Source organism: Podarcis tiliguerta, assembly GCF_965153285.1.
Source record: "Podarcis tiliguerta genome assembly, chromosome: 6".
NCBI classification, from domain to species: Eukaryota; Metazoa; Chordata; class Lepidosauria; order Squamata; family Lacertidae; genus Podarcis; species Podarcis tiliguerta.
In genome coordinates, this window is record NC_139539.1 from 68,530,651 (window position 1) to 68,555,889 (window position 25,239).

Genomic DNA, 25,239 nt, shown 5'->3' on the forward strand with positions numbered 1-25,239 from the left:
GACTCCTTCTTTTGTAGTGACCCCCCAAAGCCCTGTAATACCACTCTCAGGAATAGCATGTTTCTCCAATACTTTTGAAGTGGCATCTCAGGGTCCTTAAGGGCATTTGGCTACTTCTGTTATGGTCAGATTTTTAACATAGAATCACAGAACGGTAGAGTTGGAAGGGACCCCAAGAGTCATCTAGTCCGGCCCCCTGCAATGCAGAAATCCACGACAGATGGCCATCCAACCTCTGCTTAAAAACCTCCAAGGAAGGAAAGTCCACAATCTATACATATATATGTATTATACTGCCACTCATGCTACGTTTATGCATTCTGATTGTAAAAGCCACCTGGGACAAGCAGCCCAAAAGGACGATTAAACTTGTTTAAATATAAGTAATTCTGCTCGACGTGGTATTACAGCTGCCAAGGTGCCAGGAAGATGCGCGTTCTGTCTTCCACCCTCGCTAGGGAACTATCTGCTTTAAGTCCGTCCAGTCAGGGGCACATACCCGATCCATCAGCTTCCCTTGCGCCCATGCACGATTTTTCTCCGGGAGAGGGGAGCGCAACTTGGGATGAGGGCTGCGATTTCAGAAGAAGTTGCGTCCCGTCTGAAAGGGAGAACAACCCATGCGCAAGAGAAACTCTCCATTTTCCCGATCTCGAGAAGCAGCTGAAGTGAGAGAAGGTGAAGAAATCCGAAGCGCCCGCGGGGGAGGGAAGACAAAAAAAGAAAACCACAAAACACAAATCCCGTCTCCATACGACGCGCCTCGTTTTTGCAATCTCCAGAGCGTTGCGCGCAGCTGCAACAAAACCTGTCGCGCGTCGTTGTCTTGCGAGGGAAGCGCTGCGGACTTCCGACGTGCTCCTCCAGAAAAGGATGGCCAGAAAAAGCGACGCGGGGGCTGGCCCCGTGGGGCTGAGCGTGGGTCTCGCCCTCCTGCAGCTCCTCGGAGGGGGGGTCACCGCCGCGACGCTGAAGGGCAGCGCTTACCAGGGGCTGCTGGTCGCCATTCACCCCTCCGTCCCCCAAGAGGCGAAAATCGTCTCCAGCCTTAAGGTAAAAGATGAAGGGAGGAGGCAACCGGCGCTGTTGCCAATGGACCCTTCGCGCATCTGGTGATGGGAAGCGGACCCGAGGGGGAAGGGATCCCGCAAGGTCATCCAGTCCAACCCCCCGACCCCGCAATGCAGGCATCGCAGCTAAGTCCTGATGGCTCTGCCTGCCTACGATTGTCATTTTACCTCTTTGGCATCGCGCACACCTTCCGCGTTGCGGTTATGTATCGCCACCTGGATTGCCTTTGCGCCTTGGTGATTCAGATTTTGCCTGCCCCTGCCCCTCTTAGTTTACCAGCGGGCACGACTGAGCACATTGAAGATGCTTCTATTGTCTCCCTGTCTTCTGAACTCCGCACGAGTCTTCAGTTGCAAGGGTGCAAATATTCTTTGTTTGCAAAACACAGCTGTAATGCTATAAAAAGGTGGCAGGTTGTTTGTGCCAATTTCGCGACTCTCAACGGTTTAATGCGTTCAGGGGGGGGTTTCTATGAGAAATCCAGCAGTTGCACATCCCACCCGCCTTAAAGAGTTGGTCACGGTGCTCGTGGTGTTGCATAGACTTCCCTTTGCGCCTTTACGCAAAATGTATTGATGCATCTGTTCTTTAAAATTCTGTTCCGTGGCTGCACGTCGAGGCATCTTCCACAAACATGCGGTGTTTCTGAACACATTTGTTCCTCTGCACCTTTTGCGAAGTACTTTTCTCATTTCCGTGCTCAGCAAGAGCTACAGCTACCCTTGTATTGATCAGATCCAAAGCATTCGCGGAGGAAAGTGTGGAATCCCAAGGATGCTCGCTGTGATCTGAAGGTGCACTTTGAAAGAACAAAGGTCGTTAGATCCACTGCTTGCTTGTTTGCATCCTTTCATTCAGCTGGTATTGGGGGGAGAAGTATCTTCCTTCATCTATGCACGGTGGTGTCACCGTCAACCGCTCTTATTCTGCCTAATGCTCCTTTAGCGAGTATATACACCAGGCACTACAGAACGGCCCTGTTGGCTTCCGCTGATGCTGACTTTGGGCGCATAGTTCGTAAATGGGTACTTTAGTCTCAATAAATGCAGCTGGAACCTAAGACAGAAGGCAGCCTGCCTCTCTGAAGGACGGCTGCTGCTCAGGATCAAGCATTTAAGGGGGGGCTCAGTGCCAGATTTACGTATAAGCTAAACAAGCAATAGGTTAGAGCGACTCCCAATTAGGTCTGTAAATTACCATAAAGCATATATTCAACACAAAAAACTGTGACAATTTGTTGTTGACAAAGGACAGCTGGACATATAAAGGGCCCCATTACCTTCAGTAACTTAAGTAAAGGTAAACCATTAGGTCCAGTCGTGACCGACTCTGGGGTTGCGGCACTCAGCTTGCTTTATTGGCCGAGGGAGCCAGTGTACAGGTCATGGGGCCAGCATGACTAAGCCGCTTCTGGCGAACCAGTGCACGGAAACGCCATTTACCTTCCTGCCGGAGCGGTACCTATTTATCTACTTGCATTTTGACATGCTTTCAAACTGCTAGGTTGGCAGGAGCAGGGACCGAGAAATCCCCCAACGTTGTGGGGATTCGAACCGACGACCTTCTGATCAGCAAGTCCTAGGCTCTGTGGTTTAACTCACAGCGCCACCCGCTTAGGGCCTCATCAAACCTAAATCTGGCCCTGGGGGTGCTACTGACCTCCCCCCCCCCCTATGCTCTACCTCTGGGCAGGTCCTAACCCTAGTTACCCCTAGGAGTAAGCCCAGTTGTATCGACAGGGACTTACTTATAAGACATGATTAGGCTTGAAGTCTTTAAGGTGCTGCAAGACTGTTGTTTTTTTTTTTTTTTAAATAAACTATTGATGTCACGAATGCTTTAGCTGAGATTCCTGCATTGCATGTGGTTGGACTAGATGACACTTGGACTAGATGGCAACTCTACAATTCTGTTGCATTCGGTGTGAGATGCTGCTGTCATGGGCATTGTGAGGTCGGGCGGAGAGAGAGGGGGAAAGAAGGCAGGGATAATGATCTGTTGTTTTTTATGCACACGACAGCTGCCCCTGTTGTTTCCCCCCCTAGGTCAAATCTTAGAGGGTAACCTTCTCCTGAAAGAGACCTATGATCTTTTATTTTACACAGCAGCATGCACACTAATGGCACTTATTTAAATAATAATTACTGGTAAGGGTCAGCCCCTTTTAGCTTCAGTAAGCCTGCAGCAGTAGGTGTTCCCAAACACACACTGGAAACTGCAGCTCTAATATTTCTTGCTATTCTTACTGAAACATTCCCCCCCCCCCATAAAGTGTCATTTCAACAACAACCTTTGTTATCTTGTCACCACGTCTTTTCCACCTCTGGATTAACTCACAGGTTTTAACAGCATGCAAAGTATATTTTAGCCACATCTGTCGGGGATCCATTAGTGCAGTCTTGTCTCGGCTTTTATCTCCTTCTGAGCAACGCACAGTAGATTGGGCTTGGCTTATCCACAGAGGGTCGTTTCCTAAATTTATTTAGGACCCTCAGACTTTTGCCCTGGCTTCTAGCTGCATGGCTGGCAGATAGTCAATACATGGCTATGCCTGCCCACTTGAAAAAGCTGAAGGCGATGAACCATTTCTGCCTGTCAAATAGCTGCCAAAAACTGAACGGTAATCTTAAATCCAGATATATGTGTATATATATATATATATATATATATATATATATATATATAAATATTAAAGAATAATGTTTGGGATCCTGATCCCCTATAATTATGGATTTAAAATCTGAAAGTGTTCCCCCTCTTTTTGCTGTACATCTGGACTGGATCTGGTCTCTGCTTCCAGCGGTCAGGAATTAAGGGAGTTTCTGTGGCAGACTTCACTGCAGCACACCCTGAAAATTATGAAGTTGCACCTCTTTCAGAATTCACCAGATCTTCTGGATCTGGGTGAGAAAGGTCATTGGATATACCTGCCCAGGACTCTGCAAACTACGTGTTACTTCTCATGGCTTGTTCGCTCAGCTCCTACAACTTCCTGCTCCACTCCTCCCTCCTGGCTCCTTCCCCGATGTAACTGGTTCCAGACAGGCAGGGACTTGTAACCCTACTTACAATTTCAGGAAGTCATAGACTGTGATCCTTGGATGCTGATAAATCTATTGTCAGTGAGATGAGAAATGCAAAGCTGTTCCCCCACATATCCCCTGTGCCCATGGGAATAGCCTCCTCCTAACTGGAGAAATGGTGCTTTTATGCCAATCTCTTCTAGCATTGCTGTTTAGCAACTATAGCAAGCTAGCTATAGCAAGCTATTTATACTCCACCCATATGGCTGGGTTGCCCCAGCCACTCTGGGCGGCTACCAGAAAACACACACACAATCAAACATCAAACATTAAAAACTTATCGAGACAGGGCTGACTTCAGATGTCTTCTAAAAGTTGTGTGGTTCTTTATCTCCTTGACATCTGAAGGGAAAGTGTTCCACAGGGAGGGCTCCACTGCCGATAAAGGCCTCTCCTTGGTTTCCTGTAGCTTCAATTCTTGCAGTGAGGGAACCACCAGAAAGCTCTCAGAGCTGGATCTCAGTGTCCGGGCAGAACGATGCGGGTGGAGACGCTGCTTCAGGTATACAGGACCAAGGCTGTTTAGGGCTTTAAAGGTCAGCATCAACACTTTGAATTGTGCTCAGAAATGTACTGGGAGCCAATGAAGGTCTTTCAAGACTGGTTTTAGGTGGTCTCGGCAGCCGCTCCCAGTCACCAGTCTAGCTGCCACATTCTGGATTAGTTGTAGTTTCTGAGTCACCTTCAAGGGTAGCCCCATGTAGAACGCATTGCAGTAGTCCAAGCGGGAGATAACTAGAGCATGCACCACTCTGGCGAGACAGTCCGTGGGCAGGTAGGGTCTCAGCCTGCATACCAGATGGAGCTGGTAGACAGCTGCTCTAGACACAGAATTGACCTGCACCTTCATGACCAGCTGTGAGTCCAAAATGACTCTCAGCCTGCGCACCTGGTCCTTCAGGGGTACAGTTACCCCATTCAGGACCAGGAAGTCCCCCACAACTGCTTGCCCCTCTGCCCCCCCCCAAACAGTACTTCTGTATTGTTGAGATTCATCCCCAATCCATTATCCTCCATCCATCCTCCAACCGCCTCCAGACAATGTATCAAGGAAGGGCTGCGAAGGAGTAGTTAAGAATGCAGTCCTGAACACTCTTACTAAGAAGTCAACCCCATCGGATCAAGTCCGCCTTTGGAGTAAACATATGCATAGGACCACATTGTACAGAATGCTTCTAGAATTAGCCATATTTATTGTGAGGAGAACAGATTTGTGTTTCCTCGGCTCAAGAATGCGTGTGAGGTGAATCCAAATGTTTCATGATAATGGCAAGCTTGGTTTGGAAATCCCATTGGATTTCCTAGTAGAATGGACTTGCCATATCAACACTGTGGTGCTTGAACCCTTCTATTAAGATGGTGGATTTAAGGAGTGGCCTGGAGAGGTCTAGTTTTAATGGGAGTGAACTTGCTGCAACAGAAGCCGGTTGTTTTTGCTGCTTCAGCCCATGTTTACAGTTGTGAAATTATGGAGGCAATTATAATTGCCCAGACAAGCTGTGTGTAGTGTGTGTTTCGAATCTGGCTTCACGCACGCTGCATGAAAGCTACTGCTTTGAAAGCGTTGTGAAATTGATAAAATAGTCCTTGTGTCCTGGCTCTCTGTGGTAGAATTTCTATGTAGTTTGAAGCACAAATGCTTCACCTTTAGCTATGAGGATCGAGGGAAAGGTTTGCCACTTTTCAGTTATCATAAAATGTTTTCATAAGCAGCAAAGCATTTCAGGAATGCAGGTATCACTACCAAGCCATTTTCTGGCATTTCTCCTGCCTTCCTCAGCCCTGCAGCTGCTTATTATGGGTTGTTTTAGTCTGTGTTCGCTGTACACTCCTTGCACTTCCAGTGCTGGGATTTTTTTATCATCCAACATGTGCTATGTATCCCGTACTTTGTTATAAAATACCGCCATTTAATGTGTTGGTTCACAAACCAGCTTCATGCCATTTGGGGTCTTTAAACCATTCCTAACTTCAGGACCTCTTTTTCTAGAAAAATAGCACTGAATAGGACAAATTATTAATTAAAAATTTCTGGGTTAACATAATCTTCACTATTTCTCAAATCAATGTTCCTTTCCCTCTGAAGCTTCATTCCAGTCTGACTGGATGATTGCACAATGATTTGAGTTTACATTTTCCTCCTTGCATGAGCTAATGATTCTCGCTAATCCACTTTCCTATCATTTCGTTCTCTTATTAGGAAATGATTACTGAAGCTTCCTTCTACTTGTTCAATGCTACACAAGGAAGGGTTCATTTTGGGAGTGTCAAAATTTTAATACCTGCAACATGGGAAAGAAACAATTACGCAAAGCCAACGCAAGAGGTGTACACAAAGGTACGTATTAAGGGCAGCGACCTGGGCCTGCTATTCCTCATTTCTTCCATCCATCCGCCTCCAGTTAAAATAGTTGTTGAACACAGTAAAGGTAAAAGGTAAAGGACCCCTGGACAGTTAAGTTCAGTCAAAGGCGACTATGGGGTGCAGCGCTCATCTCGTTTCAGTACTAAATGGTAATGCCTTTGGATGCTCTGTTAGAAGGGCTTTTTAAAAAATGTAAACGTTAGTTGGATCCAAAATTCCCAAGATTGTTCTGATCCTAATAGATGCTGGTTTGCTACAGGCGTGCATATAATACATGCACTTTTTTGTTTGGCCAAGCACATCCAGATATGTATAATCTTGATCTGTGCTTTAATCCGGTTTTTAGCTTATCATTGATTTTAATTATCTTTGTTCTAAACAGTTGCATTTTACTGTTTTTGCTGATTATCTCATTGTTTTATTCTTCTCCATAAACCGCTTTGAGGCTTTTTACAATCAAGTGGTATATAAATTTTACTAATTGAATGAACAGCATATCCCGTCCTATGAGTTTATTTGCTTGCATAGCGAGTGAATCTCAAAGCTACCTTATTTGTGGGGGGAACATAATGTGTAAAGTCATTTCAAGATTTGCTCAGAACAAATCTTGTACGCTCCATTTGCTAATAGCACAAAGAGCAGGTTATTTCTGATCATGTGGTAAGTACAGCTAATACAGTACAGTGGTACCTCGGGTTACAGACACTTCAGGTTACAGTGCTTCAGGTTACAGACTCTGCTAACCCAGAAATAGTACCTCGGGTTAAGAACTTTGCTTCAGGATGAGAACAGAAATTGTGCGGCAGCGGCACAGCGGCAGCAGGAGGCCCCATTAGTGGTACCTCAGGTTAAGAATAGTTTCTGGTTGAGAACAGACCGGCGAAACGAATTAAGTTCTTAACCTGAGGTACCGCTGTAGTTATCTACTGCCCACACCCACAGTGCATTTGTGTGCCTCTTCATACATTCCGGGTTTTAAATGTGCTGTGTTGATGCTATCATTAATCAGGGGAGCCAACTTGGGTTATGGGTGCCCAGTGTGTGTGACGTCATGACGTCATGCACGCCTCTTGCCCTCAGAACCTGACTTCCAGTGACACCTCTGAGGCCTCAGAGATGCTGTCCGAGGCCTTGCAAAACCTCAGGGGTTGTGGGGCCCCCCTGTCGTGTGGGTGTTGAGCACCCACAACAACATTTTTGTGGGTCCCCAGGTCCCCAAAGTCCCCTATAGTTGGCGCCCCTGTCATTAATTAACAAGCAATAGGACTTACTGTATGTTGAGACTTCATTCCTCTTCACGTTTCTCTGGTAGTAAACCTCATTGAATTGACTGGGTCTTATTTTTGAGTAGGCATGCATAAGATTTCACTGTCAAGTGCAATCTCATAGTATGACTAAAAAGGGTGCAGTTTAGTACTTTTGCAGTCAAAAACATGTTTACTATATTCCAGTCTGTCTGTTCTGGGTGGGTGGGGGTGGAGAGTATTATGAAATCTGACTTATAACATGTAAGTAATTGTTGGACTGAACTCCTGTTTTTGTCAGTAATTAATAATAAGCGTACCTATTCAAAACCAGCTCATTAAACAAAACTTTCATTTTAGGCAGATGTCATTGTTGCTCCTCCTTATTGGAAACATGGACATGATCCATACACATTGCAATATGGAGGGTGTGGAGAAAAGGGAAAATACATACATTTCACCTCTGACTTCCTGGTAAATAATGATTCGATTGGAATCTATGGACCACACGGTAAATCCTAAACAAATAATTATTATCTTTCTTCTTTCGTTACCTTTTGTGTTTCAAAAAAAGTACAATTTTAAAATCTCACGTCTGCATCATAACCAACAAAGGATATCTTTAATAATTAACAGTAACGGTGTCTTCATACGTGACTCTTTTTAGTTTTTAATAAACGTTTATCACACTGTAAAGTATATATATATATATATTGCATACCATATGCCAGTATGATAAATCCACCTATAAATAACATTCAGTATCAACAAGGGAACTGGTCCTTCGGAAAAAAAAAAACTCACAACATTTAAAAAATAGAAATAAAGTACTGGTTGTTGAATCTTGAAACCATTTGAATTGGGACATAGATTATCATGTTTGTGGCCCTGCATATTACTTTTCAGACAATGGGGGGAAATAATTGATTAAAAGCATCTAGCGGTGTGTTTTTTAAAGGAAATTTATTAAATGGCATGCTCTGTTTACTAGAGGAAATTTCAAATATTTTCCTAGCACCACAGCAATCGAGAGATAATACAATCTCTCGATTGCTGTGCTGCTAGGAAAATATTTGAAATTCTCCAAAATATTCTCTTGCGATAAAGGCACTGACAAAGTTGGGAAGGTGTCAGCTGCTGAAAATTGGCACAAACTGGTGCCATTGGCAGCCTTAAGACACTTGGACAGCTGCATTTCGTAAGCTGCAATAGGCATCCTAACTGGGCTGGGGCTGGGGGTTTCACTGCAATCGATAGCCAGGAAAAATGTCCTTGGGATTCCCTGCAATGACCTACAATTTAAAGAGTGACTGTTTAAGGGTCTCAGGACCAGATTTGGGAAGCTTGCAGATCCAGCTTTTGGGGGAGGCTCAACCAGTTAGGGCAGCCTTTCTCAACCTGTGGGTCCTCAGATATTGTTGGACTACAACTTCCATCACCCTTAGCTAGCAAGGCCAGAGCTCAGGGATGATGGGAGTTGTAGTCCAACACCATCTGGGGACCCACAGGTTGAGAACCGCTGAGTGTGGGTATCAGTACAGGAACTTGAACTCTTTCTGTCTTACAAGTCAAGCACACAATCCCCTTCCCTGCAACACTACCTGCTCTGTAGCGTTTGCTGCTATGGGACTGTGTTAGATTACTATCAAATGTCGCAATGCAATTTCCGTGCTTTTATTTATACAGGCAGGCTTTTTGTCCACGAGTGGGCCCACCTTCGGTGGGGGGTATTTGATGAATATGACAGTGAAAAGCCTTTCTACATATCGAGTCGAAACCAGGTGAAAGCCACCAGGTAAAATTTGTGTATGTGCAGGTGTGTTCAAACTAAACAACTCTGTATATAGTTTGCAAAAAAACACATTATCAATAATGTGCGGCATTTCAACACCTTCTATTACATGGAATCTTAAATAATATCTACAATGCCAAAATAATAATGACATGTGCCATTCAGTATCTCAGCCAAACAGTTCGAATATTCCTGAATGAGAGCGATTCTCTCTGTATATACTTGTGATGCTGCGATCCTGACAATGAGATGCCTGGATTTCAATCTCTGTTTCGTGACTCTTCTTCTGGTCGGCCCAAAAAGGAGCTCTGAATTGTACATAACGTGCTTGTAATAACTTCATTCAATACAAACCATAAACAATGACAAGAATTGTGGGCGTAAGACAACTCGCTTACATATAATGGCAATTCAGTGCTCCACCAAATAAATCACCTCTAACTGTGCTCTTTTCTGTAAAGGCTGATGCAGCCGCAGCCACAGGTGTGCTTTTCTCAGAATAAAAATTACCTGCTTCATGATTCTTTAAAGGTTTTAAACGTTCGCTTTCTTTTGCAGTCACACTCCCTTGGGGAGCGCAATATGTTCATGTCCTGATTGCCTTGTGCCTATTCCTAGGTGTTCTTCTGACCTAACGGGAATTTATGTCTGCGAGAAAGAATCCTGCACTGACGGCACCTGTGTCATTGACCAGGCAACAGGACTCTTAAAAGAAGGGTGCACTTTTATACACGACAAGGAGCAAAATGCATCATCTTCCATAATGTATATGCAAAGCTTATCTTCTGTAAGTACAGTTCAAGAGAGATCGTACATGACGTTTCCTGTACTTCAGGGATGGGGAAACTGTGGCTGAACTGCATCTTCCACATCTCTGACCATTGGGCATGCTGGCCAGGGGTGGTTGGAGTCCAGCAGCATCTGAAGGATCAGTGCCTGAAGGTTGCATGTAGAAAAAGGAGCTTACCGTATTTTTCACTCTATAAGACGCACCAGACCACAAGACGCACCTAGTTGTTGGAGGAGGAAAACAAGGGAAAAAAATATTATGAATCTCAGAAGCCAGAACAGCAAGAGGAATCGCTACGCAGTGAAAGCAGCAATCCCTCTTGCTCTTCTGGCTTCTGGGATAGCTGTGCAGCCTGCATTCGCTCCATAAGACGCACACACATTTCCCCTTACTTTTTAGGAGGGAAAAAGTGAGTCTTATAGAGCAAAAAATATGGTATATCTTCCCACGTGTTTAGGTGATGTTCTTGAGCGTATTGCTCATAAAGCCACTTCCGCGCTAAGAAGGAGGTGGGGTTGCAGGCTTCACGGTCCCTCCATGCGCGCAGCAGCCCCGTGTGATTGGAGGGGATTCCCGGCTGCGTCACTCCCTAGCCGGCCAATCGGCAGGCTCGGGGGTGGGGCCAGCCCTATAAAGGCAGGACACGGCTGGGGATCTCCCTCTTTGCTGCCTGCCAGCTGTTCCTGCTCTCCCCCCCCTCCTGCCCTATAAGGTTTTCTTTCTGACCTTGCTATGGACCTCGGTTGGTCGCCATTGAGGGGCCTAGTAGGAATTTTTCCACTTGGCAAATTGGCACCAGCCACTTGCTTTTCGCCTACCTCATAGCAAATCGTCACAACTTCCTGGGTATTCTGGGTAATCTGTTTCTGTCGTTCGCAATTGTTCGTTTCCAGAAGAAGATGGGATGGAAACAGCACTCTTGGAGCTGGAAGCCTCTCTCTCTAAGCCCTTGTGTGTGGAATTTCTGTAGTTACTAATGGAGATGCTTTCTGCAAGTGTTTCACACAATCATAGAATTGCAGAGATGGAAGGGACCCAAGGGCCATCTAGTCCAACCCCTTGTGATGCAGGAATCTCAACTAAAGCATCCCTAAAAGATGGCCATCCAACCTCTGCTTAAAAACCTCCAAAGAAGGAGAGTCTAAACAGCAGTCTCAGAGCACAACCTCCAAGGGAGTCAGTTCCCCCATCAAACAGCTCTTACTGTCAGAAAGTTATTCCTGATGTTTGGCTGGAATCTCCTTTCTTGTAACTTGAAGCTATTGGTTTGAGTCCTACCCTCCAGAGCAGGAGAAAACAAGCTTGCTCCATCTTCCATGTGACAGCCCTTGAGATATTTCAAGATGGCAATCATATCTCCTCTCAGTCTAATCTTTACCTAGGCTAAACATACCCAGATCCTTCAACCGTTCCTCATAAGGCTTGGCTTCCAGATCCTTGATAATCTTGGGTGCCCTCCTCTGTACATGTTCCAGCTTGTCAATATCCATCTTAAATTGGGGTGCCCAGAACCGTCTTGCTGTTTTCTGTTTTCAGGTGTTTGAATTCTGTGACTCAAGCAACCATAACGCTGAAGCTCTCAATGCCCAGAACAGGATGTGCAGTTACAAGAGCACATGGGATGTCATCATGAGCTCTGATGACTTTAAATCCGATATTCCTCTGACCAGCAACAACAGTCCTTTGCCCCCAACCTTCTCACTTTTACAAGCAACAGACAGAGTGATCTGTTTAGTCTTGGATTTTTCCAGCAGCATGGATGAGGTAAAGTCTTACTCTTTGAGGCAAAAATGAACACCTGCTCTGAAATTGAAATTCCTTTGCTTTTGTTTTCAAAAATGCTATCGATTATAGAGTTTATTAAAGATCACCGACGTCAGGTAAGTGCCAGAGAATTAAAAAATAGTTTTTATTAAAGATTTTTTGTATTACAAAACAAACATAAGCAGGGAAAGGCACATCTATGTCTCTACTTTCAATTCACGGTCTTTTTCACAGTTCATTTACGTTTAGTGAGAGATACTTTTGTCACAGACATCTTGCGGGGGGTTCTTCCATTCTGTCCTAATCTCTCGCATTATCAAGAAGAAGAACAAACTTTTAATGATACCTCTTTCTCCACCCCCACCCCCCAAGACAGTCTTCTGTTTGGAGAACCACATGCAAATTTTCTGGTTGTAGTAGAATTCTTGAACAGGCACTATACCCTGCCTGATATTGTTTCCGTGAAAACATGTTGCATTATTATTTGTGGGTGAGTGAATAACAGGTGATATTTTACCTCCTACAGAACAATCGAATCATTCGGATGCGTCAGGCAGTAGAAGTATATCTACTGCAAATTGTGGAAGAGAACTCCTACATTGGGATTGTCACATACAGTGAAGGAGGAGAAGTAAAATCTCAGATCCGGCAAATAACGAGTGCTGATATACGGAAGCAGCTTGCCTCCGACTTGCCAGTTGCTTCATATGGTGACAGAGCAAATGTTTGCACGGGTTTACAGCTGGCACTGCAGGCGAGTCCTATTTATTATTGCCTCTCTTGCCGCATTTCGGCTCATAGGAACATTTTGGTTTTTGGTGCAGGAACCGGAACTATTCTTGCGGGGCGATTGTGTAGTCACCCAGTGTTTTTGAACAGAACTTCCAAATGCAATTGAAAAGAAAAGACTTTGGAAAGGTCCTCTATCTAGCTAAGAAGAGACAGCAAATCAGGATACAGAAGGAAAAATAGAAAACTTAAAACGGAATAAAAATAAACCGAAATGAGCTCCACGTGAAGTGCTCAGGCTCATAATCCTTGTTTAGGTTGCAGTCTTTTATGCACGGAACTTAATAAGATGCACCTGGTCTTCATAGGACTTAATTTCTGGGTTGACATGCACTTCCATAAAAGCTCAGCAAGGGAGTAGACAGCATGCAAAATTGCAACAAAATAAATAAGAACATAGAAGATCTTGCTGGGTCAGGCCAGTGACTCATTCAACCCTGCATTCTGTTCTCACAGATGCCTGTGGGAGGCTTACAAGCCGGCTTTGAGCAATAACAGCACCATAAAACCACCCGCAAAAAAACACAACAACATAGGTTGATGAGGGTGAAGTTCTGTACCTACAATAATAAATTGGCTCTCACTCAGCATCTGCTGTGTCAGAAGTAGGCTGACTGTAGGCTCAAAGATTTCCTCCCGTGAAAACAGTGGCTTGAGTCAATACATGACTTTAGTCCTGTGGATATGAATCACAGCAATATAGTGAAGTATTAAGGAGTCTCTTAACTTGTGACATTTTCTTTGCCAAGGTAATTTACCGAGTGTCCTTCATATTCATGGTTAATTATTTGCTTCCAGGTAATTAAAAAGCATGACGAAAGTGTTTCTGGTTCTGAAATCATCTTATTGACCAGTGGAGACGACAGTTCACTCAGCAAGTGTTTCTCTGATGTCATTGACGCTGGCTTAATCGTTCATACCATCGCTCTGGGACAATCTGCATCCCAAGAACTGGAACAACTGGGCAAAATGACAGGTAAGACTGCCTGTTTTAGCAATAGCAAACACCCTTTGTGGTTGTTGCTCATAAAACAAACAAGAATATTTCAAAGGAAAATTCAGTGTGAGCCAAAGTCTGGATAGCTCCATTAATCTCTGAAATAATAACCTAGTCAAATGAAGTTAATTTCTTATTCAACTTTTAAGATTTCTCCTTGTACTCTCTTTTTCAGGGGGGCTGAGCTTTTTTGTCACTGATAGACAAGATTCAAATAGCCTAATAGACGTCTTCAGCGCCATTGTAGCAAGTGATGGAGATACCAGCCACCAGCCTGTCCAGGTCTGTTCATGTAGATACTGTACATCTTGCTATAAGGAAGGCTGTTTTACATAATAAGGTGAATACATTTTAATAGGAGGCATGGAGAAAGCAGTTCTGGAGCCAACACATTCATAATCTATTATTTTAGAACATTATTTTAGTTTGATAAAATAGAACGGTTGCCCCTTATATCTCATACTGCAGCTCTAGACTTTTATCTCAAATTTTGTATTATTTGAATTTGATATGACTGCTTGGACAACAATTAGTCAATTGAGGGCATATTGGGAAGAAGAAGGCAGATGTAATAAAAAGAGAGAGAGAGTCTTAGAACCATAGATTTGGAAGCAGCCACAAAGATCATTCTGTCCGAATCTTTCATCCAACATGGGACTTGAACGCAAGGCCCTGAGATTAAGAGTCTCATGCTTTACTGATGGAGCTATCCCTCAGGTATGCGTGCAGTCAGTTGCACTGTGAGCTTAATTTCCTCAGGCTGTACAGTGTGAATGGCATTGTGGCATTACAAGCAACTGATCGCTCGTTCAGCTCTCAGTTTTGCCTCTGTCTATGTTTCAGGTGGGATATGTGTTATGTACTGAAGTTCTCACCCTGGGCCAGCAGGGGGATACTGTAGATAGTTTTCACTCAGGTCCACATATGCAAATAAGGGTTTGAAAGTGACGTTCAGTGATTGGATAGTTACAGAAAACGGTTACTGTTGCGTTCTAGTGGAGCTCTATATAAGCAGGCTGGCTGAACCCTTCAGTTCAGTTCTGTTCTGGCCTGTGAAGAAACAAGAGCTGTTTGAAGAATTGCCGTCGTCTGATATGTTCAACCACAACTTAACAATATGTATCTTTTGGGGGTGTGTGTGTGTGGATGAATTAAAGCAGTATACATACAATTTATCCATTTATCAACTCATCACCACATTAAAAAAAAAAAAGTAACAAAACCCAGAACAAAAAAACCCAACTTTTTTTAAAATTGAGGGAGAAGGAAGTTTCTTTGCGATAACCATCTTTCCCAGGCCCACCAATCCAAAGGTACCTTCTACTTGAAGCATAAAAAACTACTTTAAGCATAGAAAACACAATGAAAGCATTCCAGAGTCACACCCTCTGCTCTAAAAGGGTTACACCTCCCTTTCCTCTCAGTTCACTAATTTCCCATCCCACTGTCCTGACCAGCTTCTTTCCCAGAACCAGATATTCGTGTTTTTTAAAAAACCAAACAAACTGTGGTGACATGTTTAATTTGGCCCTTTGTCATTCCTGTCCGGAATGTACAAATCTTGCAACTTACCTTAATAGCTCAATTTACTTAGTTATCAACTTAATTATGTACATACTTGCTCTGCTTGTTGATGCAGCCCATGGCAAGTTATAAAAGGGCCCATAGGTAGCTAAAGAAGGTAAAAGGTAAAGGACCCCTGGGCAGTGAAGCCCAGTCAAACTTGACTATGGGGTTGCGGCGCTCATCTCACTCCAGGCCGAGATGACAGACAGCTTTTCTGGGTCATGGGGCCAGCATGGCTAAACCGCTTCTGGTGCAACAGAACACCGTGACGGAAACCAGAGTGCACAGAAAGCCATTTACCTATCTACTCACACTGGCGTGCTTTTGAACTGCTAGGTTGGCAGGAGCTAGGACAGAGCAACAACAGCTCACCCCGTTGTGTGGATTCGAACCGCCAACCTTCTGATCAGCAAGCCCAAGAGGCTCAGTGGTTTAGACCACAGCACCACCCACATCCCTATAAAAGGAACGACAGAGCCTAGGGCTTGCCGATCAGAAGGTCAGCTGTTCGAATCCCTGTGATGGGGTGAGCCCCCATTGCTTGGTCCCAGCCAACCTAGCAGTTTGAAAGTACATCAAAGTGCAAGCAGATAAATAGGTACTGCTCTGGCAGGAAGGTAAATGGTGTTTCCGTGCACTGCTCTGGTTCGCCAGAAGTGGTTTAGTCATGCTGGCCACATGACCCGGAAGCTGTACGCCGGCTCCCTCGGCCAATAAAGCGAGATGAGCGCCGCAACCCCAGAATCGTCTGTGACTGGACATAATGGTCAGGGGTCCCTTTACCTTTAAGCACAGGGAAGAATAACAACCAAGGCTATAATCCTGAACACAAGTATGAATCTTTCATTCCGCTGAAATCCATGAATTGCAGCCTAAGAGTTGAAGTGCTGTTTTGTGATGTGTGCTGTCTTCTTTTGGGGGTGGGCTGGGGGGCTAGGGAAGTAGAATCCAGAAGGAACTTAACTGCTTACTCGCTCTGCAATTGCAATAGTACTAATCTGCCAGAGTGAGCAAAGAAAGTATTTTTGGAACATGGCTGTGGCTGAAAAGGTGTGGATTTCGTTTCGGGGGATTTCTGTGCCCCTATCTGGCTTTGTTAATGTGTTTTAATTGCTTGTCACCCGTAGTGTTTTTAAATGTGATAAAGGATCATTACGATGTCAATGTGTGCCAAATGGAATATTTCAACTGGGGCTTATTTTGAATTGCTACATGACAAAAGAGGATATGTTAAGCAGGCATGGCCAGTCTTGGCCCTCCAGATGTTTTGGGACTACAACTCCCATCATCCCTAGCTAACAGGACCAGTGGTCAGGGATGATGGGAATTGTGGTCCCAAAACATCTGGAGGGCCAAGCCTGGCCATGCCTGTGTCAAAGCAAGCGGGAAGTTATCATTATTCTGGTTTTGTACAGATTGAAAGCACGGCTGAAAGGGTGAAGGGCAATGGTCAGATTGAAAGGTCGGTGATTATTGACAGCACAGTAGGAAACGACACATTTTTCGTAGTGACGTGGCTGGCAAAGGAACCCAATATCGTTCTTCGTGGCCCTAGAGGAGAATACTTTACAAAGGGGGAATTTGATGTCGATCCGCTTCTGTGCACAGCTCGCCTGCAGATTCCGGGGATTGCTGAGGTAACAGTGAATTGTCCTTCAGTTGTTTCTATTGGGGATTTGCCTTTGGGTGGAAAAAGAATATGAATCAATCTGGCTAACCTGATTCATAAATACTCACTCACACCCTGCTCACACATGAAAACAATTCTCACTACAGCCAACCAAAGACAACCAACCACACCTTAAGCCACACCCAACTTCTCTCACCACCAAGGAAATACATCAAGTGAATAGGAAGAAAACCCACACAAGTAACGCTGACACAACCCCTCACACACACTAAGTAGAATAATAGAAGCATAACCACCCAACCCCACCCCACTCACCACACCCCCTTCTCCCCCCTTCTCCCTTTTCCTTCCCCCCTTCTTCTTTCTAATTGTTTAAACCAATTCATGAACCAAAAACTTATACATTGACCACTAATAATGAAACATCTGTTCTAGATATTTTCCCACATTTATTATGCTATTTTTGTGATATACAAGTGGCATGAGAAAACTTGGTGTACTTATTTCTGCAGCGTTATTCTTGTTTATAAAACCCAGTTTAAAAAAAAAAATCTATTTAGGCTGAACGCTTTTGAGCATATATAAATTTGTTTTTCAGGCTGGGGATTGGACATACTTACTCACTAACTCTCATGGGCTCCCTGAAGTCCTCACAATGACCGTGACCTCGCGAGCCGTAAAGTCTGACGTGTCTACCATCACCGTGAGAACCCACACAAATAAAGATACAAACGCCTACCCAAGTCCAATGATTGTGTACGCACAAGTTAATCAAGGCTTCTCTCCCATTCTTGGTGCAAACGTGACTGCCATTATTGAGCCAGAGAGTGGAGATCCAATTATCTTGGACCTTTTTGACAATGGTGCAGGTAGCATATGTTTTTATAAGTTTATTTTTTTAGCTGATGAATGGGTCACTCTGCTTCAAGTCAGATTCCTGTCCTGTTTGCACATCAATTTAAAAAAAAATCCAGAGAAAAAAATGTGTGTTTAAGTTGGAAAATGTGTATTTTATTGCCAAAGAAATGTACTTTTTCCTAAAACACATATTTTAAACACATTGGGGTAAGGTTTTTGACTGAGAATTGCACTGGAAAATTTGGAGAAGTCCAAATATGAATGACAGTTATAAGTCCAGAAGGTATAAAGGGGAAATCAATTGCATATGAGTTGAATGGCAATGGAATACAATGGAGTATGAAGTGAGACGTGTGTCCCATAAGGCTTGCCGTCAAGTAAATATGTATAGAATTGCAGGCTTAGTGGTACTTTTCACCATTACTTAAACAATATTATATTTTAGGGAATTTTTAATGGGGTGGCAGAAACTGGCTGATTCAAGCACAGACTAAGAGGATTTTTCCAAAGCAGATTAAACACTTTTTTGTCTTTGTACTCCCTCGCTGCTACAGGTGCAGATACGATAAAAAACGATGGTGTGTATTCCAAATACCTCTTTTCTTTCGCGAGAAACGGAAGATATAGCTTGAAAGTCCGCGTCCAGAGGGACAACCAGACAATTAGCCCATACCCTGCAACGCTCTGGAGCCCTGCAATGTATATTCCTGGTTACATAACAAATGGTAAGGCTTTGGGATGTCAGTCTTCAAGCCGTGCTCTCAAGCACTTGTTTACCTCCATGGACTTGAACAGAAGGTGTTCTCAGTGTATTACATCTTCAGTGAGAAGAAGCACGACTTTGCACAAGCACCGCTATGGAAATATTTAGGGAGACAGCTATGTCATGGCCACAGGCTGGCTCTTTGAATTCTCCTCATAATCATGTGGAAAACTCTCACCAGGCTGTATTAGCTGTACCTCATGGAAAGCTGAATCTAGTTTTTTAAAAAACTCGTCAACACGCAGATGCAAGCAGTTTAAATGAATGGTCCATTGGGATGAAATATTTCTAGATGCATACATCCTAGAAACATTCAGCCTCCATAGTGTGTTTTGTAGCTTCATTGTGCTGAGCTCTCCTTTCTGCCCAACCCAGTTATCCTCTCTGAAGGATGCTGAAGCCTGTTAAGGTCTCAGATAGGATATTTTTCTTTCCTTCCACTTCTTTCCCCCCCATTTGGCACCCTCAGCATTCTGTGGCCAAATTGCCCTCATCATTCTGTAGAGGTCATTGGGCATAGGTCCTTCTTTCAAGACTTAGGTTTTTAGCAGCTTTTAAAATAAAAATAGAAATTGCAAGCACATATATTGCTACATGAAGGGACACGGTTGGTGCTGTGGGTTAAACCACAGAGCCGAGGGCTTACTGATCAGAAGGTTGGCGGTTTGAATCCCAGCGACGGGGTGAGATCCTGTTGCTCGGTCCCTGCTCCTGCCAACCTAGCAATTTGAAAGCACGTCAAAGTGCAAGTAGATAAATAGGTACCGCTCTGGCGGGAAGGTAAACTGCATTTCCGTGCTCTGCTCTGGTTCTCCAGAAGCGGCTTAGTCATGCTGGCCACATGACCCGGAAGCTGTACGCCGGCTCCCTCAGCTAGTAAAGTGAGATGAACGCTGCAACCCCAGAGTCGGTCACGACTGGACCTAATGGTCAGGGGTCCCTTTACCTTTTATATTGTTACATACTTGGTGAGTCTCCATAATATGAAGAAGCCCATACCTTCTGTGTTGGGGTAGCCCCATTTTGCTTCTAAGCAGATAGGCATCGGATGAACCAAACTCAGCATTAGAAGGAATGGAGATGATTATTGCTGCTACTGGCTAGCAAGGGCTTTCCAGGGATAGAGCCACAGGCATCACAATGGCTAACCTGGCTGGGGCAGGGTAGCAGCAAGGTCAGGATTGTGTGGTTACATCAGATGGACCATCAGTGGCCCTCTGTCCGTCCTCTGAACCAATCCAGTACTCCCCTCTATTGCAGCCATGAGGTCTCAGCCTCACTCCAGCCCTGCAGCAGCAAAACCAGTGCTCTAACCCACCATGTACCACATTACTGGGCTTCCCCAAAGCTGTTACCTTAGACGGAACCTGGGGGTTTCTCCATGGAAAACACAGGTTCTACCAATGAAATAGGGACCCACTGCTGTCTGGTTGTTTATTTCCTTTATGGCCTACTTGCTCCAAAGTCCATTAGTCGCTAGTTCATTGGAAGCATGCCCAGCTGGTCTTTAGCTCTCTTTTGTGTATTTGTTTATGTTGGCATAGGTACAATCCAGATGAATGCACCAAGGCCATTGGTGAATAGTGAAGATACGCACATCAGCTCTGGGGGCTTCAGTAGAATAGCTGCTGGAAGTGCTTTCACCATATCTGGAGTTCCCACTGGTCCCTATAAGGATGTGTTCCCACCCTGCAAAATTACTGATTTGGATGCCAGAACAGAAGAGGACAAAATTGTTTTAACTTGGACAGCTCCAGGGGATGACTTTGACCAGGGACAAGGTAGGTTCAGTGTTTCTTATTTTCTTTGCTAATGAAAACTGTTTAAAAGTAGGGTGTTTTAAAAAAACCAACAACCCCAAAAAACAACCACCAGTGTTTCCCAAACTTGGGTCTCCAGCTGTTTTTGGACTACAACTCCCATCACCCATAGCTAGCAAGACCAGTGGTCAGGGATGATGGGAACTGTAGTCCGAACACAGCTGGAGACCCAAGTTTGGGAAACCCTGTTTTAAACTACGTTGATAAAATCTGCAAGCAAATTCATATTGGATGTGCACTGAGCTTTGGATATATATACTTTTGAGACCCATAAATATAAGTAAAACAGAATTCCAATTCAAAACGACCCTCTGCACATCTCTGCTGTAACTTGGACTCTGGAAATCCTATTTGTAGAGGGAAACCAGAAACCAAACAATTCCTTCCTTGTTTATTCCTTCTTAAATATCTTCATAGCAAGTATTGGCGGTGATCCTCTCTTAGTTTAACCTACTTTTTTACTGCAGTAGTTTTGCCCCAGTAGTCTCAGTTTGTGGATCAGTTGCTCTGCATGCTTTTATACATATAGTCCGGCCCCCTGCAATGCAGGAATATGCAACTGTTCCATACGGTGATCAAACCTGCAACCTTGACATTATCAGCACCATGCTCCAACCAATTGAGCTATCCAGATAGGAATGCCTTGCTGATGTAGCCAGAATGGCTCTATCTATGTACAAGAAGGGAGATATCAACAGGCTTGAGAAAACCCCAATATTTGCAGATTATTATTATTATTATTTTTAAAAAAATATTTTTGGGGGAAACCCCAAAACAAACTTTTAAGGACTGGGTATGCCGACAGTTTGTGGGGGCTCCAGAGTGAAAGAGGGCAGCAGCACATTGCACAGTATAATGTTTTGTTGCAGGGCCCACTTGCCTGCATGTTTGATTCAGACGCAAATTTGTATCTGCCTCTGAGTGCTGACAATGGTAAAAATGCCCTTGGTGCCCTATTGTGTCCTTAGACTGAAACCGTTGTTTTTTGCTAATTATATCCTGTTTGGTAGTATTGTCTGCTTATTTTGGTTGGCAAAGGCTGCAATTCTGAGGGCACTTTCTTGTAAATAGGGAATAGCCTTGGGTGAAAAGTGTTGAATCCTGTTACTTTCAGGCAATTGCAGGAAAAAAATAATGCTTTATAGCCTTTCATTATCTTGGTTTTTATTCCAGCTGCAAGATACGAAGTGAGAATAAGCCAAAGTTCTCTGGAACTGAGGGAAGAATTTGAAAACGCTGTACCCATAAATACCTCCAGCTTGGCACCTCAGCCAGCAGGTTCCAAGGAAATGTTTGTGTTTAAACCAGAAGCCTCGGCAAACATCACCCTAATTTACATAGGCATCCGCACAGTGGATAAGTCTTTCTTGTACTCTGACCTCTCCAACATAGCCCAAGCACTTATTATTCCTGGGGAGTCTACTCACATCGCTCCTGCCAAGTTCGGTGCCTTAGCAGTCCTTCTGACAACATGTGGGCTGCTGTTATTGGTTGCTTCTTGCCTTATTGTAAGCACCATTCTATGGACTTCGAAGAAAAAGAAGAAAGTAGCAATTGATGAAGCCATACTATCACATTCAGATTCAGCATTGGCAGTTTAGGTGTTTTCTTCTTTTGAAGTTTAGTCGTTGTTTAGTCGTGTCCGACTCTTCGTGACCCCATGGACCAGAGCACGCCAGGCACTCCTGTCTTCCACTGCCTCCCGCAGTTTGGTCAAACTCATGTTCGTAGCTTCGAGAACACTGTCCAGCCATCTCGTCCTCTGTCATCCCCTTCTCCTTGTGACCTCCATCTTTCCCAACATCAGGGTCTTTTCCAGGGAGTCTTCTCTTCTCATGAGGTGGCCAAAGTATTGAAGCCTCAGCTTCAGGATTTGTTCTTCCAGTGAGCGCTCAGGGCTGATTTCCTTCAAAATGGATAGGTTTGATCTTCTTGCAGTCCATGGGACTCTCAATAGTCTCCTCCAGCACCATAATTCAAAAGCATCAGTTCTTCAGCAGTCAGTCTTCTTTATGGTCCAGCTCTCACTTCCATATATCACTCCTGGGAAAACCTTAGCTTTAATTATACAAATATAACATAACCAGGAAAGAGATCTTGGGATTATGGTGGGTAGCTCGATGAAAACGTTGACCCAGTGTGTGGCAGCAGTGGGGAGAAAGGAGAAATCTATGTTTAGTGATAATTAGGGACCGAAATGAGTGCTCACGCCTGCCTTTGTGGGCGCCCTTTGTGGGACGGCATGCAGCACCTCGGGCCACGTGGGACCCACCAGCTAGTTGGGCTGGCCTGCCTCCCTGTGTTAGTCATTGGCGGTTCCTGCCAAACCTCAGCCAATCAGTTCCACAGGGAGGTGGAGCCAGTTGCTTAAATAGGAGGCGGAGCCAGCAGCAACTATGCGGTTGGCCCCAGAGCTTCAGGGTCCCCTCTTAAAGGGGTTTGTAAAATGGGAGTGACTGGCCATACACTGAAAGGTTGTCAGTGAACTCCCCTGCGTTGCAGGGATATGGGGTGGTCTGCCTGCATACACAAGCATCTTGCTGTACACCCTCCCATGTCCCATTCACCCCAGGAGGAGTCCCAGTTCCTCTGGCTGGGGGGCTGGGAGGGATACACGCCCAGTGCCTAAGCCAATGTCTTCCTACATCTGAAAGGTTTAATAAAGTTGTGGCCAATTTTTAATTCCATAAAAACGTTGTCACAAGTCATTATTCCTTCTGGTGGTCTCTTGGAGCTGGGGGGCGGGGGTCTTCGCCTGGGCACGCAAATAAAATCGTTGATATAATATTTATAGAAATTTATGATGTGAACACACTTGGAATACGGTACACCATTCCGGATGCCAAAAAGTAAACGTTAGAGTTGGGAAAGGTTTGGAAAAAGGCAAGCCAAATGAAGCTGGATCAACTCTCCTATGAGGAAAGGTTTTAATATTTTGCATCTTCACTCAGGAGACAGGGCAGCTTCATGCTGAATAACTGGGGGACATGAGCAGGACAGTGCTGCTGTGCTCACTTTCTGCTTGTCATCTTCCCATTGGCATCTGGTTGGCCATTGTGAGAAAAGAATGCAGAATTATATAGGCCTTTGGTCTGATCCAGCCAATCTATTTTTGCGTTCTTTTACATCCATTTCTTAACTATGGAGGAAGAAGGGAAATATATGTACCCTTTTACTGTCTTGTAGAACCAGAACGTGGAACGCCCCCCCCCCCCAAAAAAAATTAACTCAGCAAAGCTGAAGAAGGTTTGTAATTTCAAATTTGGCTCTAATTTTTATGAAGTTGCTTTCCCCATCCTAATGATATATTAAGCCAGTTCATCTCTTTCTCCCCCTGCCCCCCCTTGTAATTTTCTTGGTTAGGAAGTTAAAAGGAAAGGGTGTGGGTTTCTTGTGAATTCGAAACCTCACTGCAGCCCACAAAGCAGCACCATCCTCTGGCAAGCTTGCCCCCCAAAGCAACTAGAGAAGGGGCTGCCCTCTCATTCCCCAGGGTGTGGAGAGGCCAAATGCAGGGTACTTCAGAAGCCACAAGAAGTTGAACTCCCAAACCCGCCTGGCCTACGTTTATCACTGCAGACATTGCTAGAGTCACAGAACAGGTAATACGAGACAGTGGCGTAGCGTGGAGGGTGGGGGGGGGCTGGCCGCACCGGGCGCAACATCTGGGGGGGGGGGCGCGCTTGCACCCGCAGCTCTCTGCCCCTACCTGGCTCACTCACTCTCTCTCACTGCAGTGCTGGCTGTGTGAATCCAATCCGAGCCGCCGGGTCGCCGCCCACTGTGGAGGGGAGGGTGCCAGGCGTGCGGTGCGGTGCGGTGCGGTGCGGAGAGAGAGCGAGGGACTATCTGGGGGAGGGACAGTGCAGCGGGGGGGGGGGGGCGCAAATTACTTGCCTTGCCCCGGGTGCTGACAACCCACGCTATGCCACTGATACGAGGCCCCCTTTCTAAGACTAGCCAATAGCTCGCAGGCCACTCTCCTCCAGAAGATGTTGTCCCAAGAAAAACAACACTGCATCCCTCGGTAGCCACGGACTCCTATGGCTGCAGCGTGCAGGGCCGTCTTAAGCATATCCGACACCGTGGTGCAAAGATCCCTCCGGCGCCCCCCGTTTCCCAGACCGCCCTGGCACAATGAGTCAGTAAGCCCAATAGGAAAGACAGCTCTGGCAGCGAGTGATTTCCCCCTCCAACCGTGTTGTCTTGAGGGACACGAGATCTGCAGTGCTCATTTCTCCTCAAGATTTCTGCTCCGTCAAGGCTGGCAAAGTGCCCTTGAATTTCAAATCGGAGCTCAACTCATCTTAGGGAAGGTCAGAATGTGTGTGTGCTTCAAGCAGAGACTAGCATGTTAGTTTGCTTCCTCTAGGAAAAAATGTCCATAAATCATGTGGCTGTCACATCAAGATAAATGGAACAAGGGTAGGGTCTTGAGGATCGTAGCCTTTATGTGGGAGACAGATTCCTGGACTTTCAGCAGATGCATGAAGGATTGTCCAGAGCAGACAGATACCTGCCTTCCTACAAAGAGGGAGAATGTGAGCACAGATCTGTTGCTTTGTCCCCTTCACTGCTCTGACACTTTTTTCTGCAGAATAACAGGCCTGCCAGGATTTGTTTCTTAGAGATTTTCCTGCTTCGCTGCCCCACTGCACAGCTGTATCTCTCTAACCCTCTGAGCAGGTGGGTAAGCAAGTTCATTTC

At 45.0% G+C, this 25,239-nt stretch overlaps 1 protein-coding gene across 1 annotated transcript; it reads left to right on the forward strand.

Annotated features, from left to right (window-relative positions):
- The first annotated feature begins 731 nt into the window (after positions 1 to 731).
- Positions 732 to 23,225, forward strand: CLCA2 (chloride channel accessory 2). The gene is made up of 14 exons (XM_083444844.1): positions 732 to 1,053; positions 6,355 to 6,492; positions 8,124 to 8,274; positions 9,450 to 9,558; positions 10,174 to 10,342; positions 11,882 to 12,109; positions 12,636 to 12,863; positions 13,697 to 13,874; positions 14,071 to 14,177; positions 16,877 to 17,098; positions 17,690 to 17,960; positions 18,504 to 18,674; positions 20,257 to 20,493; positions 21,706 to 23,225. The coding sequence occupies exons 1-14, from the start codon at positions 874 to 876 to the stop codon at positions 22,131 to 22,133; spliced, it is 2,817 nt and encodes a 938-aa protein (XP_083300970.1). The 5' UTR covers positions 732 to 873; the 3' UTR covers positions 22,134 to 23,225.
- Positions 23,226 to 25,239: the final 2,014 nt, after the last annotated feature.